The sequence below is a fragment of the Brassica napus genome, chromosome A3 (assembly GCF_020379485.1).
Source record: "Brassica napus cultivar Da-Ae chromosome A3, Da-Ae, whole genome shotgun sequence".
NCBI lineage: Eukaryota > Viridiplantae > Streptophyta > Magnoliopsida > Brassicales > Brassicaceae > Brassica > Brassica napus.
This window is the reverse complement of record NC_063436.1, coordinates 28,051,663-28,071,755: the sequence shown is the minus strand read 5'-3', so window position 1 is coordinate 28,071,755 and position 20,093 is coordinate 28,051,663. Positions and strand designations below refer to the sequence as shown.

The 20,093-nt window shown below is 37.0% G+C and overlaps 4 protein-coding genes across 4 annotated transcripts; 1 reads left to right on the top strand and 3 right to left on the bottom strand.

Moving 5' to 3' along the window:
• Positions 1-8,309: 8,309 nt before the first annotated feature.
• On the bottom strand, positions 8,310-9,589 carry LOC106384654 (5'-methylthioadenosine/S-adenosylhomocysteine nucleosidase-like). The gene is made up of 3 exons (XM_048777086.1): positions 9,511-9,589; positions 9,208-9,341; positions 8,310-8,779 (listed from the first exon to the last, which is right to left on the bottom strand). Exons 1-3 carry the CDS (start codon positions 9,587-9,589, stop codon positions 8,414-8,416), a joined length of 579 nt encoding a protein of 192 aa, XP_048633043.1. The 3' UTR covers positions 8,310-8,413.
• Positions 9,590-9,717: 128 nt separating this feature from the next.
• Positions 9,718-10,155, bottom strand: LOC125607221. The gene has a single exon (XM_048777085.1). It carries the CDS (start codon positions 10,153-10,155, stop codon positions 9,718-9,720), a length of 438 nt encoding a protein of 145 aa, XP_048633042.1.
• Positions 10,156-14,286: 4,131 nt separating this feature from the next.
• On the bottom strand, positions 14,287-17,216 carry LOC106389788 (bark storage protein A-like). The gene is made up of 5 exons (XM_013830133.3): positions 16,917-17,216; positions 16,587-16,654; positions 16,327-16,482; positions 15,517-15,750; positions 14,287-15,073 (listed from the first exon to the last, which is right to left on the bottom strand). The coding sequence occupies exons 1-5, from the start codon at positions 17,140-17,142 to the stop codon at positions 14,711-14,713; spliced, it is 1,047 nt and encodes a 348-aa protein (XP_013685587.1). The 5' UTR covers positions 17,143-17,216; the 3' UTR covers positions 14,287-14,710.
• Positions 17,217-17,436: 220 nt separating this feature from the next.
• LOC106389787 (F-box/kelch-repeat protein At5g39560-like) lies at positions 17,437-19,820 on the top strand. Its single transcript, XM_013830132.3, has one exon. The coding sequence runs from the start codon at positions 18,056-18,058 to the stop codon at positions 19,265-19,267; it is 1,212 nt and encodes a 403-aa protein (XP_013685586.1). The 5' UTR covers positions 17,437-18,055; the 3' UTR covers positions 19,268-19,820.
• Positions 19,821-20,093: the final 273 nt, after the last annotated feature.

Genomic DNA, 20,093 nt, shown 5'->3' with positions numbered 1-20,093 from the left:
ATCTCACATTGGGTCTACTCCTCTACAAACCACATCAGGTATCCTTTCACTCAAAGATGTTTTAGTTTGTCCAAACATTGCGAAATCATTGCTTTCTGTTTCAAAGCTAACAGTAGATTACCCATGTGAGTTTACCTTTGATTGTGATGGTGTGTATGTTAAGGACAAGCTAACCAAGCAAATCCTGACTCAAGGAAGCAGACATAAAGATTTATATGTTTTGGAAAACTCAACTTTTTCTGCTTTTTACACGGCAAGGCAAGTAGCTGCTAGTGCTGAAGTGTGGCATAGAAGATTGGGTCATCCAAGTGCTGAGATTCTTCAAACTCTATCAAAAAGACAAGCTATAAGCATCAATAAAAGTATGTCTAAGATTTGTGATTCATGTCAACTTGGCAAAAGTTCTAAACTACCTTTTCCTAGTTCTTTTTATGTGTCTAGTAGACCCTTAGAGAGAATCCATTGTGATCTCTGGGGTCCCTCTCCAGTTAACTCTGTTCAAGGCTTCAAATACTATGTTATCTTTGTTGACAACTTCTCTCGATATAGTTGGTTCTATCCTCTGAGACAGAAGTCAGACTTCTTGCAAATATTCATCTTATGGCAAAATCTAGTTGAGAAACAACTAGACAAGAAGATACTTATGTTTCAATGTGATGGGGGTGGGAAGTTTATAAGTAACAACTCTGTAACTCACCTCTCCAATCACGGCATCAAACAGATGATTTCTTGTCCGCATACGCCTCAACAAAATGGCATTGCGGAAAGAAAACATAGACACATTACTGAACTCGGACTTTCTATGATGTTTGATGGGAAAGTTCCTCAGAGATATTGGGTGGAAGCCTTCTTCACTTCATGTTTCCTTGGCAACCTTCTGCCATCCTCAAAGCTAGCTGATCACAAGAGCCCCTATGAAGCCTTGTTCAACAGAAAACCAGAGTACTCTGCACTTAGGATCTTCGGCAGTGCGTGTTACCCATCTCTCAGACCTTATGCCACCAACAAGCTTGATCCAAAATCACTTCAATGTGTTTTTCTGGGTTACAATGAAAAATACAAAGGGTACCGATGTCTTCATCCTCCCACTGGCAAGATATACATCAACAGACATGTTCTGTTTGATGAACAAATATATCCTTTCGCCTCTACCTATTCCCATCTTCATCAGCTTCATTCTACTCCTCTGATTCACGCATGGCAGCAAGGCTTCTTCCACTCCAAGTCGACTCCAAGTCCTCAAGACTCAAATGGATCAGAGAATGCTTCAACTTCATATCAAAGTGATTCTCCTCTAAGTGTCACTCCTATTCAGTCTAGGCCTCAACACAACTCTCCAACAGTTGTGGCTCCTCTACTAGAGAGCAATAGACCCAACACGACAACCAGAGTCTCAAGTGATCTACTATTGCCTTCTATCACTCCAGACATAGAAACAGCTTCCTCAATACAATTTGGCACCTTGCCACCTACTGGAGTTCAGAATATCTTCAAAGAATTCACCTCTTCGTCAGCCTCAAGAATAGCAGGAAATGTCTCCAGCTCAGATCCATCTTCTCAATCAGACAACACTGTCAACAATGTCCCAGTGAGCGTTCAACAAGACTCTGTCATACAAGCTTCATCTTCCGCTCCAGCAAATCCGTCTCTACATCCCATGATCACGAGGTCTAAAGTGGGAATCACTAAACCAAATCCACGTTATGTTCTCTTCACAGTAACTTCAACTCCAACAGAACCGAGAACTGTGACTGAAGCACTTAAACACTCAGGCTGGAATGGAGCGATGACAGAAGAAATGGTGTCCTTCGATGAGACTGACACCTTCACGCTTGTGCCTTATCAACCCGACATGCACATCCTTGGTTGTAGATGGATCTTCAGGGTCAAGCTAAATGCTGATGGAACTGTCAAATGCCTAAGATCTCGTTTGGTGGTGAAAGGATATGACCAAGAAGAAGGAATAGACTACCTGGATACTTACAGTCCTGTGGTCAAATCTCCAACGATAAGAGCTGTTCTTCATCTAGCAACTGTAAACAAATGGGATATAAGGCAACTTGACGTCAAGCATGCATTTCTGTATGGAGACTTGACAGAAACTGTTTACATGCATCAACCTCCTGGGTTCATAAATCAAGAGAAACCGGGTTATGTTTGCAAGCTGAACAAAGCTATTTATGGATTAAAGCAGGCTCCAAGGGCTTGGTTCAACAGATTCAGCGATTTCCTGTTAGAATTTGATTTTGTCTGCAGTTTAAGAGACCCTTCTCTATTCATCTATAAGAAAAATAGAGACACCATCCTGCTTCTACTCTATGTCGATGACATTGCTTTAACCGGAAGCAACAATTCCCTCATCACCAAGCTTCTTGAAACTCTGAATAAAGAGTTCAAAATGAAGGATTTGGGTCGTTTTCATTATTTTCTAGGCTTACAAGCTCAATTTCATTCTAATTGATTATTTTTAAACCAGGAAAAATACGCTGAGGACTTGCTTCACATTGCAGGCATGTCAGGAAGCACTCCAGTCTCTACTCCTCTACCTCAGCAGCTGAATAGAGTCCCTGATGAATCTGCATTGTTCCCACAGCCTACCTATTTCAGAAGCCTTGCAGGAAAACTTCAGTACTTGACTCTAACAAGACCAGATCTTCAATTTGCTGTCAATTATATCTTGTCAAAAGATGCATGCTCCAACAGAGACAGACTTTCATCTACTGAAGCGTGTGTTGCGATATCTCAGAGGAACAACACATCTTGGAATCTCTTTCTACTCTAACACAAATTCAACTGTCAAAGCCTACAGTGACAGTGATTGGGGAGGATGTTCTGAAACAAGAAGGTCTACTAGAGGATTTTGCACTCTCTTGGGTTCGAACTTAATCTCCTGGTCTGCACAGAAGCAACAATCAGTTTCCAGAAGCTCAACAGAAGCAGAATACAGAACTCTGTCTGACACTGCAGCAGAAGTAGTTTGGCTCTCAAATCTCTTAACTGAAATAGGAATTCCTCAAGCCTCTCCACTTGAGATATTCTGCGACAACCTATCTGCTGTTTACCTGTTTTCCACTCCAGCTATGCACAAGAAGTCTAAGCATTTTGAGGTAAACTTTCACTTTGTAAGGGAGAAAGTAGCTTTGCGCAAACTGATAGTACATCACATCCCGGGAGTACATCAACTGGCCGATATATTTACCAAGTCCTTGCCAACTCAAAGCTTTCAAGATCTACGTTTCAAACTTGGTGTGGTCGCTTCTCCCACACAAAGTTTGAGGGGGCGTGTAGACAGGAAAGACAAAGCACAAATGGCTTGGAAACAAAAGGAGAAAACAGTTTCAGAAACATCATGTTCTGTTTCTGAAACAGAGAAGAAGGAAGAGCTGGTTGAGTTTGGAATGGGCTTCGAGTTGTTAAAGGCAGAGACAAGTTTCACCAAGATGGGCTCAGAAGAACCAAACCAGAAGCCCATTCAAGGAGAAGTGAAACCAACGGCTACAAAACATCAAACCGAAAACAAAAAAAGAGACAAACGTAGTGGTCCTGCAACGTACGGAGGAAAGCAACCAATAGCATTGCAGAACAGATTCCAGCTGCTAGGATCCAATGAAGAAGTGAAGACCTAAAGGACAGCAAGGCTCAACTCTAGGGTTTTGTGTTTTTAATATAAATAGACAAGCTAAGTTGTAAAAGAATGTTAAGCAAGAAATAAGAATGAAAAGCTTCAAACTTGTTCTGTTTTAGTCTTTATCTGTTCTGCCTTCACTTATGACGATCTGAGCGGCATATGAAGGCCAGTCACGGGAGACGTCTCCGGTGCCAGCGTGGCGGTCAACTTCTCCGTCGTTGCTTCCGGATGTACGCACGACGAGACTGCTAATGTGAGGCGCGTGATGCTGCTGCTGCTGCGTCGTCGTATGATTGTCGAGCGGAGAAGGGAAAAAACTGGAAACTTTTGTTTTATTTGATCTCATTGCTTGCTTGGTCTCTCAACTTTAGTCCCCTTTTTAAAACTAACCCCTTAAGTTAATTATTTAACATATTAGTACTACTGACTAATTTATGGAGTCAAGTCAAAGCTATGGTCATTCCTTCTTTGACTCACACTCACAGTCACAATTATGATTAGTTCTATGAGATTTTCAGGGTCAATGGCAGTAATTTGCAATTTATGTCAAAAAAGACATTTAGGATTGCAACAGTAATGATGATTCAAATGGTAGTTCAATGACTAGATGACTGACTACATCTGGGACTGAGTATTTGATCTTGTAATTTGGTTAATTGAATTACCAAAAAAAAAAACTCCATGACTACTATGATTGACTTTACTCATGGCCTCATTCGTCATTATGTCTCATTCAACAATCAACTTTGACCTCATTAGTCATTATGTCTCTTTCCTTTGACCATGATGAGAGAAAGTTATTACACATGTTGATATGAATATTACAAAATTGATAAACGGATAATACAAGACCAAATTTATAAACGATGAAGAAACATAGAATCAAATAAGCAAAGTTGAGTAAATATAAGATTTTTTTTTCTCATTGTAACTTGAGATGAAAAATAGGGTTAAGGCTAGCTTGAGCAACAAGAAAACTAGCTCTTTAACTAACTAAAGGCTCACACCAACTTTCCAGTTGTAAATGTTTACCGTCTTCTATTCCCAGAAAGGGAGAGAGACAACAACACAACACAATTTTGACAAAGTAGGCGGATTCAGGGAAGCCAGCGAATCAATATTCTCAACCTGCCATGGACCAATCCAAATACAAAACATTACAGAACATAAAGAGAGAAAGGAACTTAATGTTTGAGATAGCATGTAACAAGTTCTGGAAACCAAGTTGGTTCTCTCTATTCATCATCTTCATCAAACTCAGAATCATTCGCAGACTCACTCTCCGAATCACTCGGCACATACCTCATATGCTTCCTCTTTGCTCTTTTAGGCCTCGCTGAAGCAGTATCAGCCGCCACAGTCTCAACACTCTGCTCCTCACCTTCTTCCTCATTATTAGTATTAGCCAACCTCCCCAACACTAAACTACTCTTCTTGTTGAATGGTGAAGATCTCATCTTCCTCACTTTCTTCTCCGATGACACCTCAACAACCTCTGCCACTAGCTGCTGCTTCTTGCTCGCCGCTGGTGCTCTTTTTCTCGGAGCTGCCGGTGGTTTCTCTACTTTACTCGCGGCTGATGGTTTTCTCCCTCCTTTAGCTGGTGCAACTTCATCCACCTCCTCTTGACGGGCCATCATCAAGTTTTCTTCACTTAATTGAAGCTGAAAATTCACAGACGTATTGTCATAGTAAGCCCCAACGCTCTGCAGAGATAAGAAGAATGAATTAATTAATGAGAAACATATAAAAATTCAATCATAGTTTCTGACTATAGTCTATAGGCATTCTACATGAAAATAGGGAGTATTATTATTTGTCTTCAAAGCTTCCAGGAAATTCTTGTAATCATCGGTCCACCTTCTGATTGGTAGCTCCGTAATACGAATAGTTGTTTCATCAACCTCCTCATATACACCAGTGATGGTGTTGGTAAACCCACCATCTTTGGACGCAGTTTTCTCAATAGTTCCTTTGAAATTAATGTACTGTGGATCCATAGGCACCATACTTTCAGCATTAAGTAGACGCCTTATGTTGGCAACAATATCTCTTGGATTGTAGTTAGGTATGAAAGTACTCCACCCGGTTCCAATTCCTTTACAGCTATTCACAAGCACAGTTGGAATGATGGGCATGTACAACAAAGATTCACATATCAGGCAAACTAGTAACAAATGTACTAGATGGGCAAAGAATTACCAAGTTGGCTCTATCTTCCGCCCATCTGCATTCAAGTAATTAAGGAGGACATCGTCATCCTTGGGAAACAAGACTGTGGTTGCTGAAGAGAGCTTAGTGAAAATGTATCTTGCACTTGCTGCATCTTTTCCACCCTGCCACAATCAACGTACACACCAAGATGATTACAAGCATAGTCATAGATAAACAAGAACAGTTGAAAAGTAAGCTATACTTACCATATTCCGTGTACCAAATTGACCATCAGGTTGAAGCAGGTTGAGGTTGTTGCTACCAACATAATCCTGGGCCATACCGATGATCGTACTGGCAAGACTCTGCCCACCGTGGTGATAAGCCGAGTGTTCTGATACATAACCAGAGAATTGGGAAACCTTGGCTGCATTTGATGAAATTGCTTTTAAACAAACAAAACAGTATCTTTCTCTGGCCGGCCATGGAAGGAATTGACCTTTGAAGATCAGCCATGGAAAACAAGATTAAGTTCTTTGTTTATGAAACTGAAAACTGAAAACCAAATAAATTTTAAAGTTAAAAAATATTTAATAATAATTTTAGAGCCCAATGTAAGCCCATCTAAGACCAATGAAAGCCTGTTTATTTTCAAACAAGTAGCCCAAATTCGGGGAAGAACCAAATTAGCTAAGACCACCCGCAACAGAGAAACGTAAGTGGAACTTAGCGCGGAATTCTAGACAAATCCGAGTATAATAATAGTTTTATTTTTTCTTTAGCTAAGAAAGGGTCTTTAAATAAAGAGTTTAAGGACTTAATCCTTACGATATGTGGCAACAACTGATAGGCGAGGGGTGGGGGTGTCTTTCTCGTGCGGGAAAAAAAAGAATCACTTTCTTTCTCCATCACGAAAAAAAAGAACGCAATGGATACACTTAGTATGATACACCAGAGTTTGAAGAAGAAGACTCGAGTAGAAGTTCATAGGTGGATATGTCATATACTTCCAAGCCGTCAAATCTCTGTACTATGCTTGACATACGGAGTCAAGTTCGTGACCCGCACATACATGAACAATTGAAATATGATTTGATTCAAAATATTTGGAAGAAGTTTGGTAATGATAGAGATGTTTAATTATTGTATGTTTACATTTAGTCATTTAGTAAATAAAAATTTTAAATTTAAATGTTTTACAAATTTATTAATTTTTTTTAAGGATTCCATAACGGATAACACCATTGGAGCAACATTTGTGATTAGAGTCCTTAGTTATTCCAAAAAAAAAAAAATTATCTATTGTTAAGGATTCCAATGGTGGGTAACAATAGCATAATATATGAACTGAAGCATCTATTGGCTCTTGTGTTGTTTTTTACATATGTTTTCTTCCTTTTGGTTGTTAATATTTCAATCATATTATGATATATTCGGTGTATTCGACATTCTTCTGCTTATACGTTCATAGTATTTTTGGTAAATGCATATGCTTACGCCTATTAACATGATTTGACCACCAAAAATAGCATTCTTAATTAGCTTGAAATCTATTTATTTAGTTATGTATAAAACAATCACATTATTGTTTCATAAAAACTTAAAATATAATAGAAGAGAGGCTACATGGTTTTGTATAGTTTAAAGTTGTCTGGCCGTGATAGAAATATCACATACCCTAATGTATCATGCATTATGTTCCGTGTTCGATTTCTTTTTTAGTGCTTTCTAAATTTAGGATACAATATTTCATAAGCTTTTATGAATGTTTTCAAACTTTTTTTAAAGCGTGTTCAAAGACAAAAATTGTAATGAAAACAAAAATGAAAGCGTGGTAGGTTTCTAGAATGCTCCAACTGCTAAATATTCTGTAACACTAGCAAACAATAAAGAGGACTAGTTAGTCCTAAAATGCTTTTCCCCGAGCTACACAACAAAGGTTGAGGAGTGATTGATGATTAGCTACGTAAAATGCAAGAGTCACGTGTTCCACCTACCTAATACCATGATTAATTATCATTCATAGGATCAGATCCACTGGCGAATCTAGGTGCACCAAGAAGGTGGCAAGTGCCCCCATAAAAAAATTTAAATTGCATAATATACCTCAAGTTTTAATTATTTAGTCCAATTAAATATCATATTTCAGCCATGTTTTAAATTTATATGTGATTTGCCCCCATTAAAAGAAAATTCTACATTCGCCACTGATCAGATCCAAATCTCGACAGGAGAGTAATTTAGTTCTCATCATGAGTTATCACCAACTACAACATAAAACCAATGAATATACAATCAAAACTCCTAAAACCCCTATATAAATAAAACAAATGCTATGGTGTTCAAAGAAAAAAAAAAGGCTTATAGTTGTTTTGAGCCAAAGAATATACATGGCCACATTTGACAATAGTCCAGTGAAAATTTGATTTTGGCCTCCAAACTTTTTTAAAAATTATATACATAAATATAGATTATAAATTATTTTTAAGAAGTCATTAAAGTTTTTGAGTAAATGTTTATGGATTTTAAAATTTCAGATCCGGTCATGTGAACACATCACATCTCTCTTATTCATGAAAAAGAAAAGTTCAAGGCAGATACATCTTATTTTACGTTACATGCTCTTAGTTATTATTCTGACTGAACCTTGCTTCCGCGGTATTGAGGCAACAACCCAACGAACTTCACAAGAACATCCACAGAGTTTACCGCAGCGAGGCTGCCGAAAATGTCGGCCTCGTTAGAGATCTCGGAGCCGCCGCCAGCGAGATCGGACAAGGCACGGATGACGATAAAAGGGATGTTTTGCTCGTGAGAGATCAGAGCAATGGCGGCGCTTTCCATTTCCACCGCGGTGGCGTTGAATTTGGAGCGGAGGAAAGTCCGGTAAGCGGCGTTGTCGACGAAGACGCTTGCACTCACTCCTTTGTCAACGATGGTTACCTTTGGTGGTCGAGGGAGGCACGTGGTGTTCACGCACTGTGGTAGCTTCGTGTTCTGTTGTTTTATTTGAAATGTGTATCATCATATCCACGTATACAGAAGACAATGATTTCATTGTAATAATTGAACTTACGTCAGTTTTATATTGATACAAAATATAACAGATCTCTGACCTAAAGAAATAATAATAAGGACAAATCTAAGGAATACTATATAGTATTTATCTATATATGTACATTTTCGAACTTATGTACGTACATTCTATGGACACATCTGATATTTTCTTATTTTCGGAATTATAAAGTTGGATTAGTAAATAGTTTTAGTGTTTATATTGATATAATCTAGCCATCTATAGGAACCACTTAATGGACTACAACGTGTTGTAAATATTTGCCGATATATACTGTATGTAACTTGGCTAAAAATAAATTATAAATATTGTCAACTAAACGAATCTAAATATGTGAGTTAAGTCATACCTCGAGTTTGCTTGCAATATCCAAGAAGTACTCGTCAACGGGAACCCAGAAGGCATGTTCCCGGACTTCTGGAGTTCCTGTGACCGGGAAGATTTCTTCCGGTTGGTACCAAATTCTGTTGAGCAAGTTGTCACTTCCAGGGGCGGATGTAGGATTAGTAGGGGGCACAATGATTTTTTTCTTTATGATTTAGTTTTAGGGTGGAAGCATTCAATAAACCCTATAGTATTTAGCAAAGAAAATTTCAAAACAGTTGGGGGCACGTGCCCCCGTACCTGTTGTCTTGCGTCCGCCCCTGGTCACTTCCGTTAGTGTACTTGGCAAACTCTAGATAACCAATTTCCCGAGTATTTTTTTTTTTTTTATAAAACGTTTTATTCATTTTAAGGCCCATTACAGAAGGTACGAAAGCCCAGAACAATATACACAGGTCAAACGCAAACAGATGCACTGTTACCTACCTATCGGCTCCTGAAACCCCTAAAACTTTAGTTCCTGCCAAAAAAACATTTAAACTGCAAAAAACGACATCCAAGTTGCAAGCACAGATGATTGCCCTGCTGTGAGTCTCTGTCTCCGAGCAAGGGGGTCCAACCTGAGTCTGATAGTCTGTTTAATCTCTGCTATTAGAGCCCCTGGAGGCTTCTCCACTGATGAATGAATCCTTGTATTTCTCTCCTTCCAGATCAAGTACAAAACCGCCTGATGAATAAGCTTCATGATGAGATTCACGTTCCCATCTCTTGATGAGGCTTTCAACCATCTCAACACTTCATCAAAACCCTGGGGAGCTACCAAATGTAATCGACTGAGGAAGAAACTCCAAACCTGATGATTATAAGCACAGTCAAAGAACAGGTGCTGACGGCTCTCATCGTGACCTGAGAACAGGACGCAATTGGAAGGAACCGTCAATCCCCAACCAATAAGCTTATCCCTCGTGACCATTCTGTCTCGTGCTGCGATCCATGTGATGAATGCATGCTTAGGAATCCTCCCGAGTATAGTCTCCGCCGCCTTCCAAAGCTAGTTCGTTGTCTATCCCAGCTCCATACCTCTGTATTCAAAGGTAGAGTAATCATATAATGATATATGCATGTTACCACCAACTAATTTTACTTGTAAGAATTTTTTTAACATATGGAAATATGTATATTTAGATCTAAAAAGTGACTCGTTTCAGAAAATAACCAGTAAGTTTTTTAAAAAAAAATAACCAGTAAGTTTAACCACCAACACATAATTGTTATTGATATATAATAGTAGATTTTGAACATGTACAAATGATATTAATGAACAGAACCCAAAAGCTATGACCCCAAGTTTGAACGTATAAATTACAGGCCACAAGTGTATATACTGAAACCTGGTCCAATAGAGTTACGAGTCTTCCTACGATATATATATATATAGGTCGTTAACTATGCATGGATTCTAATAAGTGATAACCATATGTGAGATGTGTATGTTATATATGCATGGATTCTAATAAGTAAAATAGTGGACTCCACAATTGCATACACATATATACACGTATCTTCCAGGACCAAGTGTTTAGTTCACGATATGTTATATATATGTATGCAATTGTGGAACCCATTATTTTTGAATACTTTTGTTTAGAATACCATCCAAAAGTTCTTAAAATTGTTTTAAGAATTTTTGGATGGGGTTCTAGACAAAAAAATCTAAAAATAGTGGGCTCCACAATTGCATACACATATATAACATATATGCATTTTAAGAATTTTAACGAGTAGAATCTCCATTGGAGGTGTTCTTAGAATCGTCCCTCGCCTTATTTTATAGTGATATATATTACTTTTGTTATTAAACTTTAAAATAAAAAATCCTTAGCTAATGAAAGAGCAACAGCTGAAAAGACAGTACTTAAGAATTGGTCAATGGTCTCTTTCCCACGAAACTGTATCCCATGATTTCTTTACTTCTCTTCTCTTCTATAATTATTTTTTTATTATTTAATATGTTAGAAATTTGCTAAGAAACTTTCGTTAAAGGTGCTTTAGGGCAGCAGCATCGGGAAAGTATCTCAAGCACATTTTATTATGCATTTATATCAATATTTTAAATAGAATTTATTTATTTGATTTAATTTAATAAGTGGAAAAATATTACAGAAATAGAATGATGATACATGTGGAGTTCGTTTCTTCCAATTGCTCAAAATCTCTTTATGAACAATCGTACCTCCTTTTTTAGCTTTTCTCTCTCTTACTTTTACTGTTTTACATTTTTTTTTGAGGTACTCTTTAAAAAACATCACTAAGAGGAACTCCATCGGTTGAAATCTATTTTGAAGTTCTTAACAGTTTAATCTAAATATTTCTAATATAGTTAAATTAAACAATAAAACTTTAATAAAATTAACCAATAACTAAAAGACAAGTGGCTGTAGAGGATTAATACCGATTCTTAAATCACCTACTTTAGGGCATGTTTATCGCCAGCCCTTAGGCTGGGATCTTATGATTAATGGCATTAAAAATAAAAGGAAAACATGAATTAAGGGAAGACCCGTCCCTTAATTATAGGAGGGAAGGCACGTCCCTTGAGAGCCACGTTTCTATTCTTCATTCGACCAAGCCGAAGTGCGTCTGTTGGTTTCGTCTCTTCTCTTCTTTTCCTTCTTTCTCTCTTCGTTCGCTCCTCTCCTCGCCGACCCAAAAGGCGATTTCTCCTCTTCTCGGGGTTCTCCTCCCCGAAACGTTGTCCCCCCACGGTGGCTCTTGTCGATGATGGAAATCTGCGTCCCCTTTATCGGTTTCTCTCCTCGGCCAAAGATAACGACGAGATCTATCTCGTTGTGGCTGCCGGAGACGAAGGAGAACGGTGACTGTTTCAAGCGAATCGAAAGGTAAAGGTCCGAAAATATGTTTTAATGTTTGAAGATTTCAACTTTTCATGTTGTAGATTGGGGCTATTTCATCGATAATCTTAAGAAGTTCTGTTACTGATGTGTGTAATTTTTTTTTTGTCTTTGTCTTGAGATCGATTGATCAAGAGGCAAGATCCAGGATAAACCTTTCTCTTTGTCAGACGAAAACCCCAAGATTTTTGTTAAAGGTAAAACCTTTGTCTTTGATATTTTGAATTGGATAAACCATTGTTTATACTTGTTGGTGGGTTGTGAGTTATGTTGGGATTGTTTGTGATTTTTATTTTTGTTTGAAATGAAATTCAATTGGATAAAACCTTTCTATTTGCTCTGTTTTTGATGTTTTCCAGTCTTTAGATGGGAAGATCAATAGGCATGCTCAAGGTTAAGGGATGATGAAGAAAGCAGAGAGTGATGGTTTCTCGGTCACCATGTCATTGTCTTGTGATAGTGGGCAAAACACATACCGATTGATGATAGAGGTAAAAGCTATCTCGATTCTTTCGTCAAAAGCAAGACGTTACCGGAAGACTTGGTCTATATGCACTTCAAAAGTGTACAGTAGCTATTCGTGTGTTGGCATATGGTTCTGCGCTTGATGCGGTCGACGAATACCTCCGGCTCGGTGCAACCACAGCTCGGTTATGTGTGGAAGATTTTGTGGAAGCAATAATAAATTTGTTCGGCGATGAGTACCTAAGAAGACCAACACCGACTGCTCTTCAGCGTCTTCTTCATATTGGTTAGCTTCGTGGATTTCCCGGGATGATAGGAAGCATCGATTGTATGCATTGGGAGTGAAAGAATTGTCCCCCTGCTTGGAAAAGCCAATATTCTCGTGGTTCGGGAAAACCCACAATCGTTTTAGAGGCGGTTGCTTCATATGATCTTTGGATATGGCATGCGTTTTTTAGACCTCCAGGTACCATAAATGATATTAATGTTCTTGATCGCTCACCGGTTTTTGATGACATAATAAATGGTCGAGCCCCAAAAGTGAATTTCTCGGTCAACGGAAGAGAGTACTATTTAGCTTACTATCTCACTGATGGTATTTATCCAAAATGGGTAACTTTTATCCAATCTATTTCAATACCACAAGGGCCGTAAGCAGTTTTATTTGCGCAACGTCAAGAAGCTATCCGAAAAGATGTCGAGCGGGCTTTCAGAGTTTTGCAAGCTCGATTTGCCATTGTTAAAAATCCGGCACTTTGTTGGGATAAAGTCAAGATTGGGAAGATTATGAGAGCATGTATCATACTCCATAATATGATAGTAGAAGACGAACGAGATGAAAACACTCAATATGATGTCTCAAATTTCCAACAAGGAGAAGGGAGCAGAAGTTCACATGTTGATCTCACCTATTCTACAGATATCCCTACTAATATCGCCAACCAGATGGGTGTTCGAACAATAATTCGTGATAGACAAGCGCATGAACAACTAAAAGGTAATTTGGTTGAACATATTTGGCGTAAATCCGGAAGTGATCAAGACAACAACTGAGCCTCGATGCCGCTTTGAAATTATTGTCGTTTATTTCCGTAATATTTGTTTTTATGCTTTTATGTTTCTATTTTAAAATCTATGTTTAAATGTTAAGTTTGACTTTGTTTTATTTAATAAATAATTTTCATCTTTGTTTAAAATTTTATGTTTAAAAATAAATTTAATATTTTTTATTGTTAAGAACTTTAATTAAGATACCACCAATAAACCTCTATAATTAACTGTTTTTTAGCAAAATCTCTTATCATAATTTTAATAATTAAAAAATCATAACACCCCACTTAAGATACACTAAAACCATCTTTAACCCTGGCTTTGGGTTTTAAGAAAAAAATATTAAAAAATCGGTAGGCCCCACACCATTTTAAAAACTTGCTTCTTCCTCCTCCTACGTAAGAGGCGAGTTTTGAAGAGTTTGTGGCTTGTTCGCGGGCCGCCATTGGTTCTCTATTTATTTATTTAAAAAAAAAAAAATCCTAAGAGCCTAATTTAAAGAAGCAGAGCGTTAATGATGCTCTAATAGGTTTCACTAATGAAGATGCTCTTAGAACCTGTTTTTTCCTCTCTCTTCTTTTTCTTAATTTTTTTCATTATTTTAAGGAGTAAAGAACCTCTCTCAATGCTGCCATGGACATGGTCTAATAGTGCTCTTTATGAGGAAAAGATTGTGGTCCATTTTTTAAAAGTAATAATAACAACATAAAAAGTTGCGTCGATGCAATTTATCAAAATATAATTTATGCCCATAACGAAACATAAGAAAACTAAACTTACTTATAAAACCCATGAAAATAAAATAAATACCAAGGCCGTTAAAAATGGAGTACAAATCTTATTTTGCGTATGACTAGATATGGTTCGCATCGATTCTAAAGAAGCTCAATTTTGATATTTTGTCTACATTAACGAAAAGAACAGAAAGTAAAATTAGTGAACAAAGCTTCTAATGAATTGTTTTGAAACCTCGATATAGATATAGAATAATAAGCAAAACACAGCTCTTATTATTGAAAAAAAAATGACAGACAGATACATCTTATTTTTACGTTACATACTTACATGCATGCTCTTTATTAAAATACACATCCACTCTTATTATTCTGACTGAATCTTGCTTCCATATGGAGGTAACAAACTAACGAACTTCACGAGAACATCCACGGAGTTTTGCGCGGCGAGACTACCGAAAATATCGGCCTCATTGGACATGTCGGAGCCGCCACCGGCGAGATCGGATAGCGCACGGATTACAACGAAAGGGATGCTTTGCTGGTGGCAGATTAGAGCAACGGCGGCGCTTTCCATTTCAACCGCGGTGGCATTGAATTTAGAGCGGAGGAAAGTCCGGTAAGCGGCGTTGTCAACGAAGACACTTGCACTCACCCCACGGTCAACGATGGTAACCTTCGGTGGTCGAGGGAGGCACGTCGTGTTTACGCACTGTGGTAGCTTTGTGTCCTGTTTCGTTTTGGAATATTCATATCAATCCACGCACAGAAGACACGATACGATAAAATATCCCATAATAATTGTACTTGCACATTTTTATTTGGATATAAATAGTAAATACAACAATTCTTTGAGAAAGAAGAATAGTAATAGCCAAATCTATGAATACTGTATCTAGCACTAATATGTACATTTTACGATTTAATTATTTATTTTATGCTCGCGTGGTACGTACATTTGATGGACCACACATCTTTATTTTCCAAATTATATAAGTTGGATTAGTGAATGATTGTATAGTGTCCATGAACGGTTGAAATTAACTTTGTATTCAATTATGTCTTATCTAGGTAACACCTAACTGACTAACGTGTTGTATATATCTGCCAATAAATATAGTAAATTCAACTTGAATTCAAAATAAATTAGAAGTATTATCAGCAAAAACAAACCTCGAGTTGGCGTGCAAGATTCAAATAGGACTTATCAACGGGAACCCAGAAGATGTGTTCCCGGACTTCAGGAGTTCCGGTGACCGGAAAGATTTCTTCCGGTTGGTACCAAACTCGATTGAGCAAGTTGTCGCTTCCGTTAGTGTACTTGGAAAACTGGAGATAACCAATATCACGAGTATAGTCTCCAGGGGCTTCCAAAGCTAGTTCGTCGTCAATCCCATCTCCATACCTCTGTAATCAAATTTGTAAATGTATTAAGAATATTTAATTAGATACCACGAAAATATATGTAAGGGAATTTTCAACATGGGAACGTCAACATATATACTTAGGTCTACAAAGTTCAAAAAGGTTTAGCAGCTATGACCACAAGTTTCAACATGTATTGTTTATGTAAGCATATAACTTAACGGCAACAAGTAATATATCAAAACCTGGTCCAATAGATTTACGAGTTTTCCCTGCGACATAGGTTTATGGATTCTAAGCAGAAAATTGTTATTGATAGATATATCAGAGCAGATTTTGAACATGTGCAATTTTTTTACCTAACCACGATAAAAACTTTTTATATAAATCTCTTAACAACTACGACCGCAAGTTTCAACATTTAATATTATGTAAATACAAAATTAAAAGGCCACAAGTAATATATATTGAAACCTGGTCCAATAGATTTACGAGTCTTCCCGACGACATAGATATAGATCGTTGAATTATATATGGATTCTAGTAAGCATGTGCATATGATATACGAGTTCCAACAAATCAAAATAACTATGAACTATCTTTTTGATACAACCCTACCTGCCAATTCCAAAGACCAGAATGTGCCCAATATTTAGGAATAGTGACGTCACCAATCTCAAGGTTAACATCTGCGTTTCCAGCGATTCCATAATGCAACACTCCTTTCAGCCTAAAAAGGCTCACTAGTAATTGTGTTGCTACTCCTGCATTAACCTGTTCATATATGTGTATATATATTATTCGAATCTTATATTAAAAGATTAAAATTCTTTGATATATATAGGGGGGAGAGAGTTGTATTTGATCAGCGAACGCACCATTCCTAATCCCGTCATCACGATCACCACCCGTTGGTTGGATATTTTTCCAAATCGAAATCTTCTACCTGCGTGATTTATATAAATCAGTTCAGTATCTACATATGTATATTATAGATATTCACAAGAAACAACTCTCTTAGTAGTTAAAAGAACCATGATATCCTATTTTAAAGTGTTGAGGCAAGGAAACAAAAACACTTAGCTACGTACGTACAAGCAAGCATAATAATAAATAGTTCGAAAACATATACAAGAAGGAATTAACTTTGTGAATTGATTCAATGAATAAGCTATAATTTTAGAAACATTGTTCCTACAAAAAATAACCTGCGAAATCGATGAAAGGCAAAGAGGGATATGGAACATAGGCTTGAGAAGCGAGAAGAGGATTAAGCTCAAAGTTATTTGGAGCTACAATCCCCAAATAAGGACCTCTCTTGTTCATCCACTCTATCTTGCTCAAAACTGTTGGAGAGATTTCACCATTTGCTTCTTCAATAACATTACCAATAAACAAAACAACCACAAGAACACCAATCAAAAAGTATCCCATTGCTTCTCTCTCTCACCCTTTCTTTTACGCTTATCGTGATGAGTCTCATATCTCTCCTTAGGTTCCTTTTATTGATGTAATACATAAATATTCTAATACACACGTTACGATCGTGGACATTTATATATGTTCAACTATTATGTGCGAGCCTAGAACCGGTGAAAGATTTTTAGACGTATGTGATTAGTATATGTGTATTAGAGTAAAAATAGGTGAGGAAAAAGGAAAGGATAGAAAGACAGAATTGTGGGGTAATTACGTTTTTATCTTTTTTCCTCTATTTCAGTTGCGCCGTATATTCTTTGTTGGAGTAATTTCATCTAAAACATAATCACAAAAGATACTCAGATTCATCCTCAAGCAACTTTGTACTTCATCTGGCGTAAACGGAATGGAAGAGGCCATCAAGAAAGTCCTTCTTTCTACTACCAGAATACAACTTCTGGATAAAAATGTTCGGGACAGGTTGTTTATCACAATCCAAAGACTGGGAGACAAGAAATATGAGCATGGTTTGGGTTATGGTTATCTACAAGAAACACTAACGCAACATATATTTTTAGGAGGTTTCTTTATTCTTTTACTCTTTCACAATAAGCTGCAGCTTGATGTAAACAAAGGCTTTGATTAAAATAAATTTAACATCCAATTCAAAACAAAAAAAACAAAATCACAAATATTAAGTATTTATTATTCCATCATAATAATATTAATATATGCATTTTTGAAAAATTGAAGAGCACAATTAACTTATGTTAACAATAACATATGCACTATGCGTTAAAAAAAGAATTATCCCAAATAAGAATACCAAAAAGTCTTTATGAGTTAATTCCTAAACGTGTTTAGTTAACCACATATTTATCATATTTCTTTCCACAGCCTCAACTGCAACTTTGGCCGGCCGATCATCATGACTTCGGCAGAAGTTGAACCAACCAAAAAGAACAAGACGGTTCCTGAGCCAGCGTCGGCGTTTTCTTCACTACCAGACGAAATCATAGAGAACATTCTTTCCCGTGTTTCGAGATGGAAGTACCCATCGCTCTCTCTCGTCTCTAAGAGATTCCACACTCTGTTATCATCTATGGAGATCTACAAGACGCGATCTCAAATAGGAGCCGATGAAACATGCATCTATGTCTTGTTAATGTTGCCCGATCACCCATGTGTGAGATGGTTTAGTCTTCGGACGAAACCTAATAATCAAAACCGAACCAAACGGAGAGGTAAGATTAGGTTTAAGCGGGACTCGAATGAATTTTCTGTTGTTCCTGTACCTTCATCTTCTACAGATTCTTTCCCCGAACTATGTTCCATCGAAACAGTTGGTTCGGACATCTACATAATTGGTGGACCCTACAACGAACCGTCTTCCTCTGTTCGGATATTTGATTGTCGGAGTCACACTTGGCGTGATGGCCCTAACATGACCGCGGCTAGAAAGCATGCACATACAGTTTTACTCGATGAAAAAATATATGTGATGGGAGGTTGCGATATTGACGTGTACTATGCCAACTGGATTGAGGTATTTGACACAAACTCTCAGTCTTGGACAGCCTTTCCTGGTCCTACAGTCGATGAGTTATGCAACCACTTACGCAAAAGACACTATTATATAGTTAATGTGTTCGAAGGGAAAATTTACTTAGTACTGACACATGATAAAGAATACACTTACGAGCTGAAAGATGGCACATGGAAACTTGTAAAAGAGATATCGAGTTTCATATCCGATGATTTCGTAGAGGCTTGGTGTGAGATTGGGAAGGTAATATGCTGTTGCACTGACTCCGGTGATTTAATGTGGTCTGCCTCTGAGATTGAGGGTAGAGTGTGGAAAGAGATTAAGGGTTTGAAAAAATTGCAAGAGCACCCTACAAGAGGTTTAAAAACTGGGTATGGGTTTGCACTGTTGTACTGTGGTGGCAAACTTTTACTCCTGTGGTACTCCAGAAGCAGTTCTATGATCAAACGAGGAGACGTAATTTTGTACGCAAAGATTTCTTTAGAATCAAGACGCAATGGACGTGAGGTGTGGGGCAATGTTGAGTGTGTTGATGTGCTTACCTTTCCTGTCGAATCATATTTTTGTATTGATTGTGTTGCTGCGTCGGTTTGATGTCCCTTCGAGTTGGTATGAGTTGTTCCTTTTGCTTCCAACATGTGTGTTTTGTTTCATTATAGTGTTTAAAGAAAATATTTTTGTTGCAAAATAAATGATGTTCTGGTTATTTTAGATAGAGTTTAATACATTTAAAATTTATGGAACTACAAAACAGTATTTTTATATTTGTTGAACTACTTTTATTCAATGACATTTTATATAACCAAAATAAATTGTATAAATATTTGTACTTTTTAATCATTGTGTAAAAATTTTAAAGCCTTTGGTTGAGCTAGTTAGCTCTAACCTATGCTCTCCATTTAATAAAGAGAAAAATATAAAAAGCAATAAGGATAAGAAGAAAAGGATGCATACTCTCCCATGAGAGTTGCTGCAATGAATGTGAGAACATTTTATGACAAATGTCATATAACAAGTGATAGATTTTAATTTTTGGTATAATTTATTTATTTAATATACTAATAATATTACTCCTTCCGTTTTTAAATATAAGTTTTTTTAGAATTGTGCACATAGATTAAAAAATCATTATTTTTTTATATTTTTTAAACAAAAACATCATTAATTATTTACATAACCACAAATTAACCAATAATAAAATAGAAGGTATATTATCATTGGTCATATAACATTAAGTGTTAATAAAGTTTACATAAAAAATCAAAAAAGGTCATATAATTTAAAACATAAAAATTTATCTAAAATGACTTATATTTAAATCATAGGGAGTATTAAATTATGAAAGACAATGGAAACATCTTTTCCCAGTTTTGTTTTATGGCAAAAGGCGTTTCCCAGTTAATGATGCTCTTGACACCGA

What these genes read in the sequence shown, in the direction of transcription:
- LOC106389787 (XM_013830132.3), top strand. Translation starts at nt 18,056, where the DNA reads ATGACTTCGGCAGAAGTTGAACCAACCAAAAAGAACAAGACGGTTCCT.
- LOC125607221 (XM_048777085.1), bottom strand. Translation starts at nt 10,155, where the DNA reads ATGGTCACGAGGGATAAGCTTATTGGTTGGGGATTGACGGTTCCTTCC.
- LOC106389788 (XM_013830133.3), bottom strand. Translation starts at nt 17,142, where the DNA reads ATGGGATACTTTTTGATTGGTGTTCTTGTGGTTGTTTTGTTTATTGGT. An exon ending in TGATGACGGGATTAGGAATG is followed by an intron (nt 16,483 to 16,586) that starts GTGCGTTCGCTG and finishes ATATATGAACAG; the next exon opens with GTTAATGCAGGAGTAGCAAC. An exon ending in ATCTTGCACGCCAACTCGAG is followed by an intron (nt 15,074 to 15,516) that starts GTTTGTTTTTGC and finishes AAAACGAAACAG; the next exon opens with GACACAAAGCTACCACAGTG.
- LOC106384654 (XM_048777086.1), bottom strand. Translation starts at nt 9,589, where the DNA reads ATGAATAAAACGTTTTATAAAAAAAAAAAAAATACTCGGGAAATTGGT. An exon ending in TGCCAAGTACACTAACGGAA is followed by an intron (nt 9,342 to 9,510) that starts GTGACCAGGGGC and finishes CCGCCCCTGGAA; the next exon opens with GTGACAACTTGCTCAACAGA. An exon ending in ATATTGCAAGCAAACTCGAG is followed by an intron (nt 8,780 to 9,207) that starts GTATGACTTAAC and finishes ATAAAACAACAG; the next exon opens with AACACGAAGCTACCACAGTG.